General features: G+C 34.3%; 1 protein-coding gene across 1 annotated transcript in view; it reads right to left on the reverse strand.

The window, feature by feature from the left end:
• Positions 1 to 812: 812 nt before the first annotated feature.
• MDGA2 (MAM domain containing glycosylphosphatidylinositol anchor 2) overlaps positions 813 to 20882 on the reverse strand; it is an 844384-nt gene continuing 824314 nt past the window's right edge. The window contains exons 15-17 of the mRNA XM_059373141.1: positions 18107 to 18237; positions 4893 to 4998; positions 813 to 2444 (exon numbers count right to left, since the gene is read on the reverse strand). Of these exons, the coding sequence (XP_059229124.1) occupies positions 2356 to 2444; positions 4893 to 4998; positions 18107 to 18237 (326 nt within the window). The 3' untranslated portion in view covers positions 813 to 2355. The remainder of the gene's footprint in view (positions 2445 to 4892; positions 4999 to 18106; positions 18238 to 20882) is intronic.

Here is a 20882-nt window from a genome sequence, read left to right on the forward strand (position 1 = left end):
TAAAATGAAAGTCAAGGTGAATGAGAGTTAGTAAATACTAAGTGCCCTAAATATTGTTTAAACTCTTTGGTTTGGATTTGATAAAACAGATGGTTGACTGTAATTCTGAAAATTTTCAATATGCCTGATGTGTTAAAATAAATTACAAAGCTTATTAGTTAATTCTGTTTAATTTAAAGGAATTGGTTTAGCTCTTTTATCACTACCTAGATATTCCAGCTGGTCCCCTCTTTAACTACGAAAATGAGCATTAAATTCCAAGTTCACATCTGTTTCATATTTTACTTTCACAGGTTTGACTTTTGTTATTTTTGTTGTTGTTACATGTATGAAAAGTATGGAAGAGTGCATCAGGGGTTCCTATTAAATTCTTTCCTGCAGACATTAAGGTATATGAAGCCCTGAAGATTTATCCCATGGTAACATAACCAATAAATTATATAACTAATCTCATTTTGGTGACAAGTAAACATTGCTCAACAAACACACATACCGCTTTGCATACCTTACCTGGAAAGAGGCTTTATTGAACATAGCTGTAAAATTATCTTTTAAGTTGAATTATTGAATTTGCACAAACATTTCTACAGAATTTTTTTTCTTTTAAAAATCAAGCTTTGTCATTTTCCACTACATTTTGTTGTGCTTTTTATATTAATATTTGCAAATGTTATAATTTAATACTTATATCCCAATTACTTGCATAATCAGTTTTTTTTAAATCCTGGGGTGTTGAAAGAACATATAATAATAATAATAATATTCTTCTTTAGACAAAAGTCTTTTTAAATGAAGTTAAAAGCTGAGATAATTTAAGGAAAAAGATCTTCAAATTTTCATAACCAACAGGTTTAAGTGAAATTTACAATGCGTTGGAAAACTGGCTGGTTAAAGGTATGATTTGTCCTCAGGTAGCTCAAAATCATTTTTACAGGTTTTCGGTTTTTTGTAAAAGTGTTTTTAATCTTGGTAAAATAATAAAATAATATTTCACAATTTGCACAGAGTCTGACTAAAGGGCAGAGGCATATTACCTTCAGTGTTTAGAATAAAGCCAGATTTTTCAGGCCCAGTTCCGCTGTAGAGTTTGTGCACACTGCAATCACAAACATTTTCTTGCTCCCTCTAAAGCTAGGGCCAATTTCATTTCAAATGGAGGTTAGAGTAAAAAAAAACCACTCTTGTGTTTTACCACCTTCTGCGCTAAGTATTATCTCAACAACCTTTTGCTCTGGTTGACCCATATAATAACCTGGAAGAAAAAAGTGTTGCTCCCATGTCTGGTCTCAATGGAAGTTATTTTCTAATGGACAATAAGCCGAAAGGCCATGGCTGTCTAGGAGGTCAAACAACAAATATCTCGTCTGCATGGGCTTACGCAGCAGCTCCGGTCCTTTCTTCTTCAGAAGCGGCTTTTGTGGTCTTGCCTGTAATTTGCACATTTAGGCTCTGTAGTTTGTTTATAAAATAGTTTTACACAAACCACTCTTAGCAGTGCAAGCTTCTGAGTTGAAAATTATTCAGGCTTGTTTCATTGAAGGCACTTGGTTTCCATGGCAATTTATAAAAGATGGTGGTTTGGTTTCTTCATTGGAACAGATGACTTAGTTTGGGTGTTCAAGTGGCCGCAAGCAAACTCCGATAAGCCTGTGTAATATGTAAGCCCAGGTTTACCATCCTGGATAGTAATGCATGCAAAAAGAGACAGCATACAGTTATCTAGCTTAGCCATGGGAGGAAAACAAATAATAACAATAAAGATGGGATGGGGACAGGTGGGGAGGAGCACGAATGTTTTAAATAATTCTGAGTTCGGGTTATTTTTAAGGAACGGTAACAACCAAAGGTAAAAGGGCCTACATTTATTTAATTCTCTACGTAAAACCTTCTTGAAAGGAAAATAAATGCCAGCTCTTCACGTACCCTGTTTACAGTGAGGTTTTTGTTGGCAGGCCATTAGGTTTCCATGGTAACAAGCAAACTATTCATTTGAAACAAAACCAGCCATGACTTTGTGCTTTGACAAGGATTTCTATAGCTTTTTTTTTTTTTTTTTTTTCCAGAGTTCAACCAGATGACCAGATGATGCTGTAATCTTTTTAGCCACAAAAGCACCTGAAGGTCTCTTCTCTACTCAGGTCAAGATTATCTTTTATATGTAGTTTGGAATAAGTTATACTTCCATGATGTCTTTTTATCCCCAGTGCTTTAAAAAATTCGTTTTTATTATTTTATTTTTGAGTCAGTAGTCAGTGGAGGAATCTTTGGTAGTTTGTTTTTTCAATGTCCATTTACAAAGACTCTTTCTTCATGCCAGTGCCTGGTGAATCTTTTATAGCCTCTGCCAGGATAAGGTCACCTTCGAGGACTTAAGATAGAGATGAGGACGATGACCGGAAAAAGCCATAGATGTACTAAAATTCCAACAGCACCATCAACAGAATCTAAAGACAAGGAAAATAAATGCCAAGAAACAAACAAACAAAAAGAATAAATATTCTATGTAGCTACCAATACAACTTTGGTGAACTAATAAAACAACAGTAGTATGTGGAAAATATTTTTGGAAAATACTTTTTTGTTTGTTTTATTAGTCTATTTCCAAGACATGTGAAAAGGAAAATAAAGGTGTTGTTAGAAAAGTAGAAATATTTTTAAGTTGATATGATATGCTTGAGAACTTGTCCAGAGGTATTTGTCTAAGTTTTTGGCTGAACTCAACCTCAGAGTCCTTCTAGCCACCTGGAAGTATGCACACATAAGAAATTGTTAGAAATCCTAAGAGGTCTTTTTTTCCCCCAAAGCTTCCAAAAATGATTAAGATTAAAGGCTGAGAGAAAAACTACTTTCTATGAAAACTAGGAAGGGATTGTTAGGGGTAGAAAATCAGCCACCATAAATAGTGGATTATATATGCTTAGGTCAGTCCTGTATCTATAAATTGAATAAATAATTATCTATTCAATGTGAGTTTTAGAATCAGTCCATTTAAAAAAATCTGTTCCACGATTCTGCCTTAAGATTCCTATCATAATTGGTGTTTCAAATAAAGCTTCATGTCCAAGTGATACGTTGTAGAATATATGCGTTGCCCAGGAGGGCTAAACATGAACAAGTACCATAATTCAGTCATCTGGCTTAAGTTACAAAATGGCTCTCACCTAGGAGAGAGGTAGATTTTGGACACAAGAGACAAGCGCAGCTTTTAATAGTGTGGGCCGTGGTACTGCCTGAGAAGGTTTGGGAACCAGAGCACTCAAGAAGAGGCTTTTGGCTGCCAGGCTGGTTTGTACTTAGAAATTAACATTAATTTAATATTCACCAAACAATGTTTGTCACCGTGAACTTAGCAAATGCTAGTTAAGTAGATACAGGTGTAACAGGATACTTTCTCATACCAAAGAAAATGTTTCTGTTTAATAAGGTTGCTTCCTCTGATTTATAAAGGCTGAATAAAAATACCCCCAATATGTACAGATATATCTTATTTAAAACAGCCACACATTTCTCTGACTTTAGAAGAGAAGATACCTGATTTTGAAAGTGTTGTATTTTTGTAACAGTAAAGTCCTTTGGGGTTTGCATCCTCATTTCACTGTTGCTACTCTTACCACTTCTGTTTTCTCCATGAGGGAGAATGTTCTCTCTTGCTTTCCTCATTTGGAAAGTTTCAATGTTTTGAATTTAATTTATAATAACTTTCGGTGATCAAATTATCCAAATGTATCCAAATTATCCATGGATAATACGGAGGTTATCCAAATTATCCAAATTATCCAAATTTCTATGTAAGATAGTAACCACCTTCAGTGGTTATTATTATTACTAGAATGTTACTGTGACTGATATATGTTATGAAATTCAAAAGAAATCTCATTCTCCTCCTCCAAGGAGAATGCATGCTTTTCTGCACATTTTGCAAATCTACTTCATGTGGATACTGCTACTGGTTTTCTAAAGCAAAATTAGCCAGACACAGGGAGAAATTTTTACTGAATCTGTTACTCAGAATGCTAAGTGTAATGACAAGGAGGTGAAGACTATGAGCAAAGTGACTCATTGTTATAATCACTCTTAGTTTTTGTCTTTTTACAATGCTTAAAAATGGAGTCAGTTCAGTTTGTATGAGCAATCACTGGGTAGTTGCAGATTTAACTTTCAACATCTAGACTAATATAATTTTTCATTAAATACACTCAAACCAACAAAGACTCTGATTTGCTCTAGACTTAACAAAATGGATTTTCATGCTCCTTTTATACATACTAAATAATTAATGAGTTATTTGTGTAAATTTAGCTTGATCAATATCCCTTTATATAAACACGGAAGTAAAGATTCCAGATGGGCCTATGAAAATACTTCAACTGGAGGAAATTTTAAAAGACATGATTTTAGTTTTTCAACTGTACATGGATAATATGGAGATGAAGATTTTAAGAAGGAGCTCAATACATAATTCTGATGTTTTTGCATTATTTATAATTTTTTAATTTATGTCTCTGATTCAAAACATTTTTGTGGTGACAAAATAAAATCTGAAGATATTATTAAACTATAATATTCAAACCACAGTACAAAAATGAAACCGAATTACTAAACAAGATTATGATGCACATAGAAGAATACCAGAATACCAGAAAAAAAATGGGCTGATTTATTACATAGACCTAAGCCAAAATTACTTTTGTCTTATCTTAGGTCAAATATACATACCATCAAATTTAATACTTTGTTTTAAAAAATCTTCAAAATTTTAGTGTCTCACATATAAGGAATTTCTAAATTTACAAACCAAAAATAAATGAGTTTTAAAAATTAGACCATTTTAGTTTAATAGTTATTATGTTACTTTAATATCACGTCAAACCAGTCCAGGAATAGACACTTACTCTTAGTCGTTAGGTCTTGTTTTGCACATTCTCCTTCTGCAATTGACACATCATCAATGGCAATGTCACCTTCTATGCCAGGACCTCGAATACCTTCAAAAATGAGCTATAAATATGAATGAAACAAACCTAAATGTCTATCTTTGATTTGTAGATGGATTTTATTGAGAAATCGAGGAGCCAAACCTAAAACTGACAGAAATTCTGACATTTATTATCAATGGTCTTTAAAAATGTTACTTACAAAAAACATAAATGTTCTTAACAAAACCAGTGACAGGATATTCCTTGCTTACTATTAGTTTTTCACATCAAAAGCTCTGTATTGATTTTCAAACGAAACAAAACTGAGTAACATAATAAAAACTACCACTACTACAAACCCCAGCACTTTTTGTTTTCAGGGGTAAGGAAAAAGGTTTATTTGAACAGTATTTCTCTAAAATAGATGTCCTCCAATTTTGTCTAAACACGTAACACTGGTTTTCTAGAAATATTTTCTGGAATGAATCAGTTCTGCGTTCTTTACAACAGTATTATGGTTACTGAAGCTCAGAACAAGGGATTACCATTTATGAAATTTGTTTACTCTCTTGCAAAAATGTGAATAACTTTCTCACATTCCTATACGTTATATCTATGATTTCACTTTTGACAATCTACCTTTAAGAACTGAAGATATTTATGGGTTTACCTATGTTGAGTATTTAATGACAGACTTTTGAATTTCAACAGTGATTGACATTGAGGTTTAATACATCAAAGTTGAAAGAATAGCTAGCTAATGAAATCACTCTCCTATTATTACTAAATTCTGAATACAGTGACAAATAAGGACATCAGCAAATTTTTATTATTTCATTTTTACAGAAATAAGACTGTTTTAAAATTTTCTCTCTAACCCCACAATTATTCCTTGCTTCTAGCAAAACCTTTTAATCTTTTTGATATGAAAAAGCAACTATGCATTTAGTGATTATATTCACAAACATTTCTACATGCCAAAATGAAATATCTAGTTTGGTCTTTCCAAGGAAAAATTAGCTTAATGAAAAGGTGTTTCAACATCGAACTGATGTGTGCATTTTTATACAATTTCTAGCCTTGTTTCGTTGCAACAAATTAGAGGGAAAGTCTATTTTTATCGATGCCAATATCTTTGGTTTTGTTTTTGCCTTTGAAAGTATCTTGATATGGTTCACTAAAGGCAAGTTTGTGGTGATTTTCAGAAAACTTAGGCTACCTTTGAGAAGTTCATCTGTTGTTCTCTGATGTACTATATTAATTTTATTGACAGAGATTTCTTTTTTTTTCTTTTTTTAATTTTTTAATTTTTATAAACATATATTTTTATCCCCAGGGGTACAGGTCTGTGAATCACCAGGTTTACACACTTCACAGCACTCACCAAAGCACATACCCTCCCCAATGTCCATAATCCCACCCCCTTCTCCCAAACCCCCTCCCCCCAGCAACCCTCAGTTTGTTTTGTGAGATTAAGAGTCACTTATGGTTTGTCTCCCTCCCAATCCCATTGACTGAGATTTCTAAGTGATAAGCAGAAGCCTTAGTTATCAACTTTTGTACTGAGTCCCTTTTCCGCACTTGAATATAATATAATCCACATGAGTAAGAATAATTTTCACAATTTGATAGGAGAAAAAGGTTCAGAGAAATTTTTATTTTTATGTTTAACTTGTGTAGAAAGAGTTTCCTCCTTACCTATGTTGAGATAAATAAGTTAATAAAGAATTGTCCAAAGCTATTTCTTTGAAAAACATCCAAAATGCCATGCATCACTGAAGCCAAAACAAAATGGCAGACCAGAATTAAAATATGGTATAGAATCAAGTTAGTGGTATACAGATTCTCAGTCCTCAGAATCAGCAATGAAGTATTACTTTGGCTGCCTGAAAATAATGACTTGCATTTGACATAGGGTGGTGTTTTTGAAAGTTATCTGGAAAGTGGCTAAAAAAATCCTCAGAGGACTGTTTTAATCACAAGGTCCTCAAAGTGAGAATTAAAAATACCAAAATCAATGGTATAAAAATCCAAAAGCACTGACATCAGAAAGGGGGAAGTCACTTTAGTGACTGTGGAATATTACACATTATGGATATCACATAATTTATTTAACTAGCACCCTACTGATATTGGTAGACATTTAAATTATTTTCAGCTATTCTGGACAAGACTGAGATTAATGCATTTTATTTTTTATTTTATTATTTTTAAGTAGGATCCATGCCCAGTGGCGAGTCCAACATGGGGCTCCAACTCACAAACCTGAGATCAAGACGTGAGCTGAGATCGAGAGTCAGATGTTTAACAGACTGAGCCACCCAGGTGTCCCAGGATGAATGCATTTTTAAAAACATTAATATACACACTTTTTAAGAACACACAGCTCTTTAAGGTCATCATAAATTGCCCCTATCAGCACTATTGCCTTTTTCCTACCCATGGGTTTTTTAGTCATTGGGTATTTTTGTTTTGTTTTATTTTGATATGTGCTGCTTACCTGGTCGAGAATCAATGTTAGAGTAAATCAATGGTTATTCCCACCCCCTTCTTAGTTTCAGTCATGTGATGCTGAGTCTTCTCTCCTGAAGATAACAACATGAATGGAGTGTTATCTTGGAGAAAGTCAGAAATCACAGATTCATGATGATATGCATCCATAAAATCCAACATGCTCCACGTTGGCCCCATGGCTAATACTTAACTGAATAAAAGTGGAGTGCTATCATCTCAATTCTTTGCTTTTTGCAGGTACTAAAAGAATCGAATGGAGTAAATCATAGATTTCTGCCTTCCAGTCAGGTTTTAGGTCTGGACTGAAGCAGGAATGGGAATGTACTAAGAGAATTTTGTTTGGTAAAGAGGAAACCTCTTCGGTCATCAAGAGTTTTAATTTTAAAAGATGGTGTGGGAAGGAAAGGTTGTAAGCACTGCTTGTAGAAGGCAGTAAATTTGGGGTGTCCAATGCAGTCACAGCAAAGAAGGGGACTGAATTTCTTTGTGTGGAAAGTGAGGTGTTGGGGAGAAGACTAATAAGGGTAGGTTAGAATGTTCTGCACCTGCTCACACTTGAAATTCAAACAGATGAAACTGAAGTCATAATCTTTTCATTGGGAAAGATGTTGGAAAAACGGGTTAGGAGTACATGGATTTTCCATCTTAGGTATGTAGAGGTGAATAGGTGATAAAATTATCCACCCAAATATTTTCTTCTAATTTAAAGCTCACAATTATTCTCACTTAGCAAGTTCTAGTCACCTGGAGGTAGGTGGAAATATAAAAAAGATGAGGCTGTTTTAAAAGTGAAAACTAAAATGTATAATACATCAAAATCATTTCTGAATTTTTCAAAGCTCCTTGCCCTGGAATAATGCTGCCATTCCTCAAAACCCTTCAGAATTTCTTTCAATGACTTTAAAGTATTAATCACTCCTACTTTTCCCATTAACTTCCTGTAAACTCCCTTCCTTCCACCTCCCTGTGCAGGTGAGACCTAGGTTTGTGTTTAAACACAAGGTCAGACCTGGGTCGGTGCTAAAAACAGAGTCCTGAAGCAGAGAGGCTGTGGAGGACACTGACACACTTCTTTTGTGGTAGGACTGAGAGGAAGTGCTGGAGAGCCTTCTGTGGTAAGTGTCAGAGTAGACTGAGTGATGCAATTTAATGTGTTTGCTTCCTCCCTGCAATATGTTGACTGGTGTAGCTGGCGGAACAACAAAAATACAAATCAACGAAAGTCAAATTTTCATGTGTTCAGAGGACTGCCTAGATCTAGAACATTCTCTTATATGAATACTTCATCCCTTGTGGATCCTGAATGAGTTAAGGATTAGTAATAATACTTGGCTGATTTGTGAGTCTATTATTTACATTTATCAGCACAACTATGGATAATACAGTTTGTCACTGAGTAAAGCAACTGAATTACTTTCTGTATAAGCATAGCAGGTGTTTTATTTATCATGTGTGGAAATAAATCAGATGTTTTATATATTGTGTGTGGAAATAAATCAGAATTATAGTAGTTACTAGTAGGATAATAAAAATAATTTCTGACAATTAGTCTCTTGGGATGGTTATATAATTAGTGTTTTTAATGTTTATTTGTGATTTTGTGATAATAGGGAATCCAATTCATTGGGCCAGAGGAGTATCATAGTCCTCCTCAGGGTCCTCTTTGAACAGGAAGAAAAAGATCCTGTGTGGGATATTTGTTTGCTTCCTTTTAATTTCCATTGCAGTTTTGCTCTTACAAAGATTTTTTTTTTTTTTAATTCCTACCGACTCTCACAAAGAGATCCTTATTGCATTGTTCTTGTTATGTTCTGAACTCCAACTATATCTTTGAATTATTATAACAACATTTTATAGACTCTAATACTCTCGTAAGTGGCTTCTGGACTAAGACTTAGAGAGATACCTTTTCCTGTATATTGTTTTTGATTGTAAAGTAGGTAATTAAAATAAAATGCATACATATTCCATTTAAACAATGTACCTTGGCCAAACTTTCCAGTGTTTATAAAAATACTTGGTGACAACATTGAGATACCACCTTACATCAGTTAGAATGGCCAAAATTAGCAAGATAGGAAACAACGTGTGTTGGAGAGGATGTGGAGAAAGGGGAACCCTTTTACACAGTTGGTGGGAATGCAAGTTGGTGCAGCCACTTTGGAGAACAGTGTGGAGATTCCTCAGGAAATTAAAAATAGAGCTTCCCTATGACCCTGCAATTGCACTATTGGGTATTTACCCCAAAGATTCAGATGTAGTGAAAAGAAGGGCCATTTGTACCCCACTGTTTATAGTAGCAATGGCCACAGTCGCCAAAGTGTGAAAAGAGCCAAGAGGCCCTTCAGCGGATGAATGGATAAGGAAGATGTGGTCCATATACACTATGGAGTATTATGCCTCCATCAGAAAGGATGAATACCCAACTTTTGTAGCAACATGGATGGAACTGGACGAGATTATGCTGAGTGAAATAAGTCAAGCAGAGAGAGTCAATTATCATATGATCTCACTTATTTGGGGAGCATAACACATAACATGGAGGACATGGGGAGATGGAGAGGAGAAGGGAGTTGAGGGAAATTGGAAGGGGAGGTGAACCATGAGAGTCTATGGACTCTGAAAAACAATCTGAGGGTTTTGAAGGGGCGGGGGGGGTGGGAGGTTGGGGGAGCCAGGTGGTGGGTACTAAGGAGGGCACGTATTGCATGGAGCACTGGGTGTGGTGCAAAAACAATGAATACTGTTACACTGAAAAGAAATTAAAAAAAAAAAAAAAGAAAAAAAAAAGAAATGTAGTCCACAGAAAATGTCTAACATGAGCACAAAGTAATCTCAATAAGGAAGTTTATTTTATCACTGTTGGCAATAGGAGAGGGTGTAAATATGATACAGTCTACAGCTGAGGGATGGATAAATTATATTTATAAAATGCTACACTGCCTTGTATTTAAAATAAACTATATAGGGGCCTGGGTGGCTCAGTGGGTTAAAGCCTCTGCCTTCGTCTCAGGTCATGATCCCAGCATCCTGGGATCAAGCCGGCATCAGGCTCTCTGCACAGCAGGGAGCCTGCTTCCCTTCCTCTCTCTCTGCCTGCCTTTCTGCCTACTTGTGATATCTGTCAAATGAATAAATAAAATCTTTTAAAAAAATTTTAAAAAACTATATAAACTATAAAAAAATACTTGGTGACAAACATCTTTCAGTCATAAAAAGGGGAAACTATAACAGTTTGTTACAATATTTCTAAACTTGGAAGCTGTAGTCTGTATGCAATGAAAAAAAAAAAAAAAACTGAATTTTATTCATTTAGAAAAGAAATGCTCTCTAGTTTAATAGGTTAAGTTTTGTCATAATTTTATGAAGAACTGCCATGATTCTGATTACTATTACATTAAGGGATAAAACTATGTTCCTTTCCTCTGCAGTACTTCTGAAATGCATCTGGTTTAATTGTCATGAAGAAGAAATTAATGGCATCTAGACAGTTGGGAAGAAAATGTTAAAGTTTAGGTTTTCTAAAAAGGGGGAAGGAGTCTCAATTTATGGAAAACCTGTTTTTTACACATTATCGCACTGATATTATTTAAATGTTTTCCCTTAACTAAAATGACAAGTTTAAAATTCTATATGTTTTCACAGTGTGTGCTTGCAATTCCGCAAACTTAGTATGTAGAAAATACTGCATGATTGGAAAATTAACTGTTGGTGGGTATATTCAAAGGGGAAGTTAATAAAATGTGTGTGGATTTGTATTAGTACAATGACACTACAGAAAATTAGTTTAACCCATTTCTTAAATATGTTATAGTGATTTAAATCTTATAGACGTCAGTATAGAGATAGAGATGATGCTATAAAACCTGTGTTCTGATATAGATTTCTCAGGAAGGAAGGAAGAACTCCATGCTATACTAATGAGGGAAAGTAGATGGGGGGAGTCAGAGAATACAGTGCACTTCTGATGTGTCTTCAGCATTAATGATGCCTTCTGCAAATGTTCAGAGCATATTTTCTTCAAGATAAGAGAAATATTGCATCTGATTATTACTGTTAAGGCAAGCAGAGTCTAAGGAGGAAGTCTGAAAACTGACAGAGTACATCACTTGGAAAAGCTCGGATACAGATAAAGTTGAAAATAGCTATTAACATTGGAAAATGTTTCTAATGGTTACTTTAGGAGCCACTGCCATTTCTATATAATGGCCCTGGAATTTGGCTTAGAAAGCCAGATATATATCTACATGAACATGTGGTATCTAGTAAGGAGGACAATATATTCCAGATTATTATTAATATTAGAGAGACAAGTATGAGGGCGGCATAATGCAATAACAGAACTAAAATCTGTTTCCAATCCTTATTTAATGTTAAGGATTTAGGTGATTTAAGATACTGTCTCAACATCATTTTGAAATCTTTAAATGAGGACATTAGAGAAGATTTCCAGAATTTCTTTCACCTAAAACAAAGAAAACATAAAGATTGTATTTGATGTCTCAAAATGTCTCTATATTTTCCCCCTAGAAAGCATTTGGAATATACTACAAAAAGAAATAAAGCAGGGCCCCTGGGTGTCTCAGTCAGGTAAGTGCCTGCCTTCAGTCAAGTCATGATCTCAGGATCCTGGGATCCAGGCCAGCATGGGCTCCCTGCTCAGCAGGGAGTCTGCTTCTCCCTCTTCCTCTCCCTCCGCTTCTGCCCCTGACTCGTGCTTTCTCTCCCTCTCTCAAATAAATAAATAAAATCTTTAAAAAAAAGCATTAAAGAGGATGGTTAAATATTTTTCTTGGTGTAAGGTATGTTATAAGTAACATTCTAAAATAACACTCAATTTTGTTTTTTTGGAAATTTTGCTATAATCTTTCCAAATCCTGTAAAATATATTTGCATCACAAACAACACTGAACACGCTATATTAATTCTTGACAAAGAGCCCCAAAGGGAATTTCAGTAGGATAAAACTTCTATTTACCCTGAGAAGTACTACACAATTTTATTTTCAGCTAAGCAAACTAATTGGACACACTCAAACAAAGGACTTTGCAAGTGGTTGTGTTTTAAAGGGCTTATAAATCAAAATAATTTAAATGCATGCAACCCCAAACAAATAAAATCACCTAAGTGTCAGTGCAGCAGAGGCTCAAAATCACTTATATCTCATTTAAAATTCCAAGAGGTAGGAGATCTCCTTTCCACTTGAAGTAAAGACATTCTACAATGCCACAAAGCTACATTTGAGTAATATTAAAACTTCTCAAAACCTAATTTATATGCTAATATATTCTGTACAGTTTTTACTGTGCTTTCCTGGTATCACATACCAAAGCAAGCATTTTTGAAAAGCTCGACAGTTTACAAATGATTTTTGACTAAAAAATGCTTTGTCAGAAAAAAGTTCAAAACAACAAAAATCTCAAAACTAAAACAAAATAAAAGCAAAATATGGGGTAGGCTGATGTAGTTGTGTTTCATGTTTCCTTAAAAATCAAGTCTTAGAAATAACAGAAAGTCTTTAGACAACAGACCTAGTGTCAAAGAATAAAAGAACATAGAAATCCAAAGTAAAAATATGACTTTATTTATCTTATTTTTATTTATCTTATATTTATCTTATTTATCTTTATTTATCTTATTTTTATCTTTATTTAAATTAAGCTATTTAAATACTTAATACTATTCAATACTAATACTTATTTAATACTAAATTAATACTAATTTAATACTAAATTAAATACTATCTAATACTAATACTATTTAATACTAAATACTTAAGCTATTTACAATACTTCATTAAAAACTGATACTCTTTAAACAATTAAAAAAAAAACCCAGAAAACAAAAACCAAAACTGCTCCTCTTCGATTTGCTTCCAATCAAGACAGATTGAACAGGAACCAGATCTATCCTTCCATCTGAAACAACCAAATAACTAGACAAAATATATGAAACAATAAACATCAGGTAATGAAGAACAATGATCAATGAGTGATGGGAATCAGAAAGGTGAGCCCCATGGTGCCCTACACAGAATTGATAGACAATGGTGCAAGCAGAAGATAGAGCTTGGTAGAAAATCTCGGAGGAGTTGGAGCGGAGGAGAGTTTAAGGACTCTGAGGCAGCTAGAGTGTGCAGGGTAGAATACAAGCAAGGACAGAGCTACAGAGATCATCAGAGGATCTCCCTAAAGTATTTAGCAACATTCAGGACATGAATGTGCAGTAGTTACTACACAAGAACTGGGAAAAAATCAGAAAGATGTGCTAAAGTAATAGTACCCAGCCCACACGAGGGTTGGAAAGTCTCATAATTCATGGGGCATTGGACAGAGTACTCAGAAGACTCTTGCCTTGGTAGTGTGAAATAATTAGCCCTATATGAAACATTGCTTCTGTCTCTCCTAACAAAGCTTAAAAGCAAGACCAAAAAATGATTAAATTGTCTCCAAATAATTACATCCCAAACAAGTTCAAGAATATTTACAGAAATATAAAAATGACCAGCAAATTTTGTATTTTATAAAATCATAAGAACTTTAGCTATCAAAGTAAAATTCCAAGTGTCTGACACCCAATCAGATTACCAGACATGCAGAGAAGCAGAAAAATAACTTGTAATGAGGAGAAAAAAAAATCAGTCAAAACCAAGCAAGAGGTGACACAGATGTTAGCATTAGTGGGCAGTGATATTAAAACACCTATTAGAGGGGCGCCTGGGTGGCTCAGTGGATTAAAGCCTCTGCCTTTGGCTCGGGTTATGATCCCAGAGTCCTGGGATTGAGCCCCATATCTGGCTCTCTGCTCAGCAGGAAGCCTGTTTCCCCCTCTCTCTCTGCCTGCTTCTCTGCCTACTTGTGATCTCTGTCAAATAAATAAATAAAATCTTTAAAAAATATATTTTAATTTAAAAAACACCTATTATAACCGGGTTTCATATACTCAAAACATTAACTAGAGACGTGGAAAATATTTTTTCAAAGACTCAAGTTGAACGCACAGGGATGAAAAGTACAATGGTTGAGATGCAAAATACACTGAATGTGACTGACTGAAGGAAGATTAGGCATTGCAGAAGAAATGATTAGTGAATGTGAAGACAGAATAGAAACTATACAAAATGAAACACAAGTAAAAATAACACTAAAAAAGCATTAATCAGTTATATAACACCTCATATGTATGCACATGAATAAGGGGTCTTACATACATACATAAGGTGTTGGACTGGAGCCTCAAAGGAGAAGAGGAGGAACTAAAAATATTTGAAGAAACATTAGCCAGACAATGCTTAAGTTTAATAGAAACTATAAACTCACAGATCCAAGATCAATGAACCACAAGCACATGAAAAATGAAGAAAATGACATAAAAGCTTGTCACAGTTAAACTGCTCAAAACCAATGATAAAGAGAAAATCTTAAAAGCAACTGTTCACATTACATATAGAAGGATAAATATGAGTTTCAACAGATTTATTCTTAGAAATGATGCAAACAAAAGGACAGGAGAACATCTTTAAAGTTCGAAAGGAAAAACCAGAATACTACACTCAGAGAGAGGAAATATCTTTCAAAAAAATGAAGGTGAGATAGACTTTTTCAGAAGTACAAAAGGTGAAAAGAATTCATGTTTAGCAGACCCATACTACAATAAATGTTAAAAGAAGTCCTTCGAGCAAAATAAAACTGATACCAGATGGAAATATGCATCTACAAAAAGGAACAAAAAGCAATAGAAATGATAACTACTTTGAGCACCAACTATGCAAAAACCCAGTCTGATTTCTCAGTTGGAATGAGGGAAGGATTATAGTGAAGAGAGTTCTCCCAAGATTTGGCCTATTATGAAAAAGCTTTATTTATTTAAACACCATTGAACATCTGCTTTAAACATTCTTACAAATTTATTTTTTGTGAGTTTAATATGTAAGTCCCTGAGGCTACAGAAAATCTGTTGTCATTCGTAGTTGTAAAAATGTTCCACTCTGAATTTACACTGACCACATCCTTCCCGGTAACAAAAGACTAATTCAGGTCCTGAAATCCCTTCTTTAAATCAACACTATTGGTATCAAAACACAGGGGAGGAAGATGGGCCAAATAACAAAGAAAAGCAATTCCTTTCTATAAGATTGTAATCTCAAACTTAGAGCGGACCCACTGCCTCTCATTTCTTTCCTCTATGAAACCCCGTCAATGTTCCCCTTCTGGATTCTCTCTGTTGTGACATCCTGAATGCAGAAACATTCCCTTGCAAGAACAAAATGAACAAAATAAAATTAATGCTTTTTCTATGAAAAAATATTGAATAAAATAACTTTGCAGAAATATATTAATTTAATATCTGCTTGTAGGTCATTCTATTAATTGAGTAGTGAATCATTTTTTAAAGATTTTATTTATTTATTTATTTATTTATTTATTTATTTATTTATTTATTTGAGAGAGAGAATGAAAGAGCGCATGAGCAGTGGGAGAAGAGCAGAGAGAGAAGCAGACTCATGGCTGAGTGGGGGGCCCGACATGGGGCTCGATCCCAGGATTCTGGGATCATGACCTGAGCAGAAGGCAGATGCTTAACCAAATGAGCCACCCAGGTGCAGTGTAGTGAATAATTTTAGTTCAGGTGCTGGTTTCCTAATTTCCTTACTACCTTATGCAAATCTCTCAAGAACAGATATTCTCTGCAATGACCAGCCCACTGGACTCAGCTTGCTTTACTATTTGAGTATTATGGTCTTTAAATTCTGTGGGCACCAAACTTTCCTGATCTCCTTCTCTTTAACACTAAAACATACTGAAAAATACTACTTAGGATTGAGCTCTTCTCCCATAGTTCATATTACTGGTTAGTGTTCTGTATGATTCCAGCATTTAATCACTGTTCACAAATGTACACTTTCCCTTGGAAATATCAACCACTTCCACATTTCTAGGTAGCACATGCACTCCAATGACTCACGAATGTCCATGTCCCCAAAGCTTCAGATCAACATATACAACAACCTCCACATTTTTAAAAGGATATTCCATAGGCATCTTATCAACATGTCCAAAACAGAAGTAATCATATTTATCCCTGAAGTTTGTCTCTTTTCCTCTTTGTTATGTAAGGTAATGTGTACCACAAGCATTGCCCCAGACTTTTAAGTCATTTATGGCTGCTTCCCAAATTTCTAACATAACAACAACAAAAAATGTTCTGCTGGTTTTTACACCTAAGGGTATCTTGAAATCATCCTTTTTTCTTTATACCACTTCCTTAGTTTGTCCCTTCAACACATTTTATGTGAACTTTACAGGTCCTAACTGGTTTGTCAATCCAGTTTTACCTCTTTGAGCCAGCAACATGACCACTGTACCCTGTCATCCCCAGAGCAAAATCTTCCAATGACCCCCCCATTACCCAAGCACCATGGGTTCCTTAACCTCAGCTCACTCCAGTCTGATTTCTCTTTATGTACCAAATTGCAGATAAAAGTTTTTCTGTTTCTCAGGCAAATCCTATGTACATCAGTGTCTGTTTACTCTAATCTCTGCTGCAATATTAATATTAGCTCTTTCTCTGCTTTGCAATCCCCCTCCTTGGCTCTAGTTTCACAAGTTTTACTTGACTTTCTTCTATACTCTTTTCATTGGTTGGGTGTGCTCAGAACCTTGTGCACACCTCTATTACTGCAATGTTTACAGTATGCAATGTAAGTGTTTATGTGTATATTTCTACCAATCTGAAATAAACAATCATTTTTAGATCTTCAACCTAGCAATGTTCCTGGCACACAGGAGTAGCTCAAAAAGTATTTATTGAACTGTTCATTATGGTAATAAGTGATTGTCTTGAAAGTGCTCAATTATTAAATTGATGTCTATGGCAATAAAGGACTATCCTGAACAGAACAGTAATAGAACTATTGTTTTAAGTACTTATTTTGTGTGTGTGTGTGTATGTTTTGAAGTACATTGAAGAAATTGATGGTAGAAAAAAACACCCAACCTGAGTATATAAAATACACATACTATATATAGCTAATAAAATCACTAAAATCACATTATTTTCTCTACTGAAATAGTTTTGTGAAATATTGTCTCAAGCCATACTAGCCATTTTTAGTCATTAAAATTTCTATTATATATTTGTAGCTAACTTTCTTAATTCAGTTTACACTTACTTTTCTATATCAAAACAAAGAAAAAGAACTTCGAAGTTCTCTGACTTTGGTCATCAAAGTGATAAATCACTAAAATGACATTACCTCAGGGAGACACATTTTACTAAAGTATGTAAAATTCCATCAAGTAAAATTAAAACAGATTAATTGAGCTTTGACTATCCAGTTTCCATTATTATAAGAACCTATGTTATTTATCTTCAGTAAACAAAGTATTATGTGATTTTACAGAAATGGCTTACATTTTCTCCTAGCAAGTCATTTGGATTTTGAAAGACTATTACTCAAACATATTATTTGATAGATTTTAATCAATAAAGAAAAGGGGAATTTTCTCTTCATAAAACAGCTTTTAAAACTAAAGAAAAACTTAATACTGTCATTTTGTGATGCCCATATCACAGAGTTTCTATACCTCCATATTCTTATGTTTGTTCAAGTTCTGCCTTTAACATTATGCTCATGTGCAGCAGTCATTCCACAAAAATGATCGTTCTTTTCTTACCTGAAATGAAGTGATTGGATATATATTCACATGAGCTTCATTCCACCGCTGTCCTTTATTCCCACTCGAAGACCACAGTGGATTCTCTATTGTTGTCTGCCCTTTCAAACGCAGATAAACATTTAGAACACCTAAAAATAACAATGAAATTTTATTTTGTATATTCTTTTTTGTTTTACATTCGTTTCTCCTTGACCTAACACTTTCAAACTGTTAAAAATAAAATTTCTCAGAACCCTAATGTCTCTTTCTTTCTTCCACTCTTATTTCTAATTTTGCTTTTCTGACATTTAGAAGACCTCCAAAGACAATTGTGTCCTAATCCCTAGAATCTGTGAATGTTATTTTATATGATAGAAGCAGCTTTGCAGATGTGACCAAATTAAGTATCTTGAAATGGGGAGAGAGGCAGATTATTCTAGATTATCATGGTGGGTCTTAAATGTAACCCCATGTATCTTTATAAAATGGAGGCAGGAGATTTATAGAGGAGAGAAGAAGGTCATGTGAAAGAAAAAGAAGAGACTTTGTGGATGGTTTTGAAGATGTAGAAAGAAGCCACAAGCCAAATATAGGTAGCCACTAGAAGCTAGGAATGTATTCTCCCCTAGAGCCTTCAGAAGGACCTAGCCCTGCTGACACCTTTTTAGCCCCCTGATACTCATTTTGGATTTCTGTCTTCTAGAACTATAACATAATGCATTTGTGTTGTTTTAAGCCACACAGGCTGTGGTAACTTATCTGTTACAGCAGTGACAGGAAACTAATATAGCCTGTGTGTGTATCGAGTGACTTGTGCAAAGTCTGACTCTAAATGCCCTGTCCTATATTACCAGTTAGCATTTCCTTTTCAATTTACTTTTTAACCAAGTCTCTTTTCTCTTCTAAAAGAATTATGAAGATAAAATGAGAATACGTTTGTCTCATGATTTGATATACCTCTTTTCAACGGTTTCAGTTCTGCACATAGTAAAAATATTAGTCATGTTGATGATGTTAATACAACACGATATATGTTGAACACATACTCCAGATCCTATGAAGCTCTATTATAGAGAAAACTTTCAATGGTTAAGTAATATGCCCAATTCATACAGTAAGTAAATAGCAGAGGCAAAATTTGAACCCACAGTGTTCCAAAGTCTGATATATTGATCACTAAGCAATCAGTATTTTGATACACTTAAAAATTTTTTACTTTTATTTATTTTTATTATTATTATTTTTTAAGATTTTATTTATTTATCTGACAGACAGAGATCACAAGTAGGCAGAGAGGCAGGCAGAGAGAGAGAGGAGGAAGCAGGTTCCCTGCTAAGCAGAGAGCCCGATGCAGGGCTTGATCCCAGGACTCTGGGATCATGACGGGAGCCGAATGCAGAGGCTTTAACCCACTGAGCCACCCAGGTGCCCCTAAAAAAATTTTATTGAGATATAATTTACATGCAATAAAATTTTCTCATTTTAAATGTATAGGTCAATAAACTTTTGACTGGTATATACTGCAGGGTAAGCACTACTCGGTCAAGATACAGAACATTTCCATCTTCCCAGAAAGCTCCCTCACTTTCCTTTGTAGTTAATCTTCATACCCTTGTTCCTTTGCCACGCAACTGTTGATAAGACTTTCTTGACTAACCGATAATTTTTGCCTTTTCTAGAATTTCCTATTAATGCAATTATGCAGTAAGTATTTTTTGTGTGTCTGGCTACTTTTCCTCAGCATAATTTCTGTTATATTCATTGACGTATTGTGTTTGTCTTTTTAATTTTAGTATTTAAGTCATAGTTACTGTCGTTTTTTATATGTTTGTAATTAAGTGTACTATCTTTTTTGTTCTCTGCTTGTCCCCTCTGCTTTTTATTCCTTTGTGACTCCTTCCCTTCTTTCTTTTCAGCTGATTTTTTTTTTAAGGTTTCATTTCTTGTACTCATTTTTGAATGTCTCTTTTTAATTGTGTTTTAGCAGTTGTTTCAGGTTAACAAGAGGCACTCATAACTTTTCATAGTCTAATTATAGTCAGTATTTCCTTCTTCATGCTCACAAATCATACAGCATACATGTTTTACTATGACCTCCCTCTTTTCTTTTCAAAGCTGATACTTTATATTCGCTATCTTACTTCATACGTGTAATAATCTTACAACAGTATAAATAATTTACCTGTCTTCTTTCTATTTTTAGAAGTAATTGTATCTTTTTACCTTTGCCTAAAATATAATCTCACCTTACAGTGAATAGTCAGATGTATTTTATACATTATAAGATGTATTTTATACATTATAAGAACATACAGTTTTAAAATTTTCCACTTATTTACCATTTTTGATGGTATTCATTTCTACCTGTAGTTCTGAGTTACAATCTAGCACCATGTCCCTTTGGCCTGAAGGACATCTTTTAGCACTTTTTGTAGTGGTGATTTGCTGGAGACAAAGTTTCTCAGATTTGTTTATATAAAAATAACTTCATTTCAATCATGTTTTTGTAAGACTTAAAATTCTTCCAATTTTTCCCTAAGCACTTGAATGTTGTTCTATTTTCTTCTCTATATTACGGTTTCTAATGTGAAGTCAGCCATCATTTTATCTTTTTCCCTTCTGTATTTTTTTTTCTTTTCTCCTTCAGGCTGCTTTTGAGCATTTTTCCTTATCTTTGGTTTGCAGTAGTTTGATTATAGTGTGCCTAAATATCTTATGTAGGGTTTGCTGAATCTCTTTTAGCTTTCCTTTTATTTCTGCTTCATCTATTTCTTCTACTTTTTCAGACTCCAAT

The sequence above is a fragment of the Mustela nigripes genome, chromosome 13, assembly GCF_022355385.1.
Source record: "Mustela nigripes isolate SB6536 chromosome 13, MUSNIG.SB6536, whole genome shotgun sequence".
In the NCBI taxonomy this organism is placed as follows: domain Eukaryota; kingdom Metazoa; phylum Chordata; class Mammalia; order Carnivora; family Mustelidae; genus Mustela; species Mustela nigripes.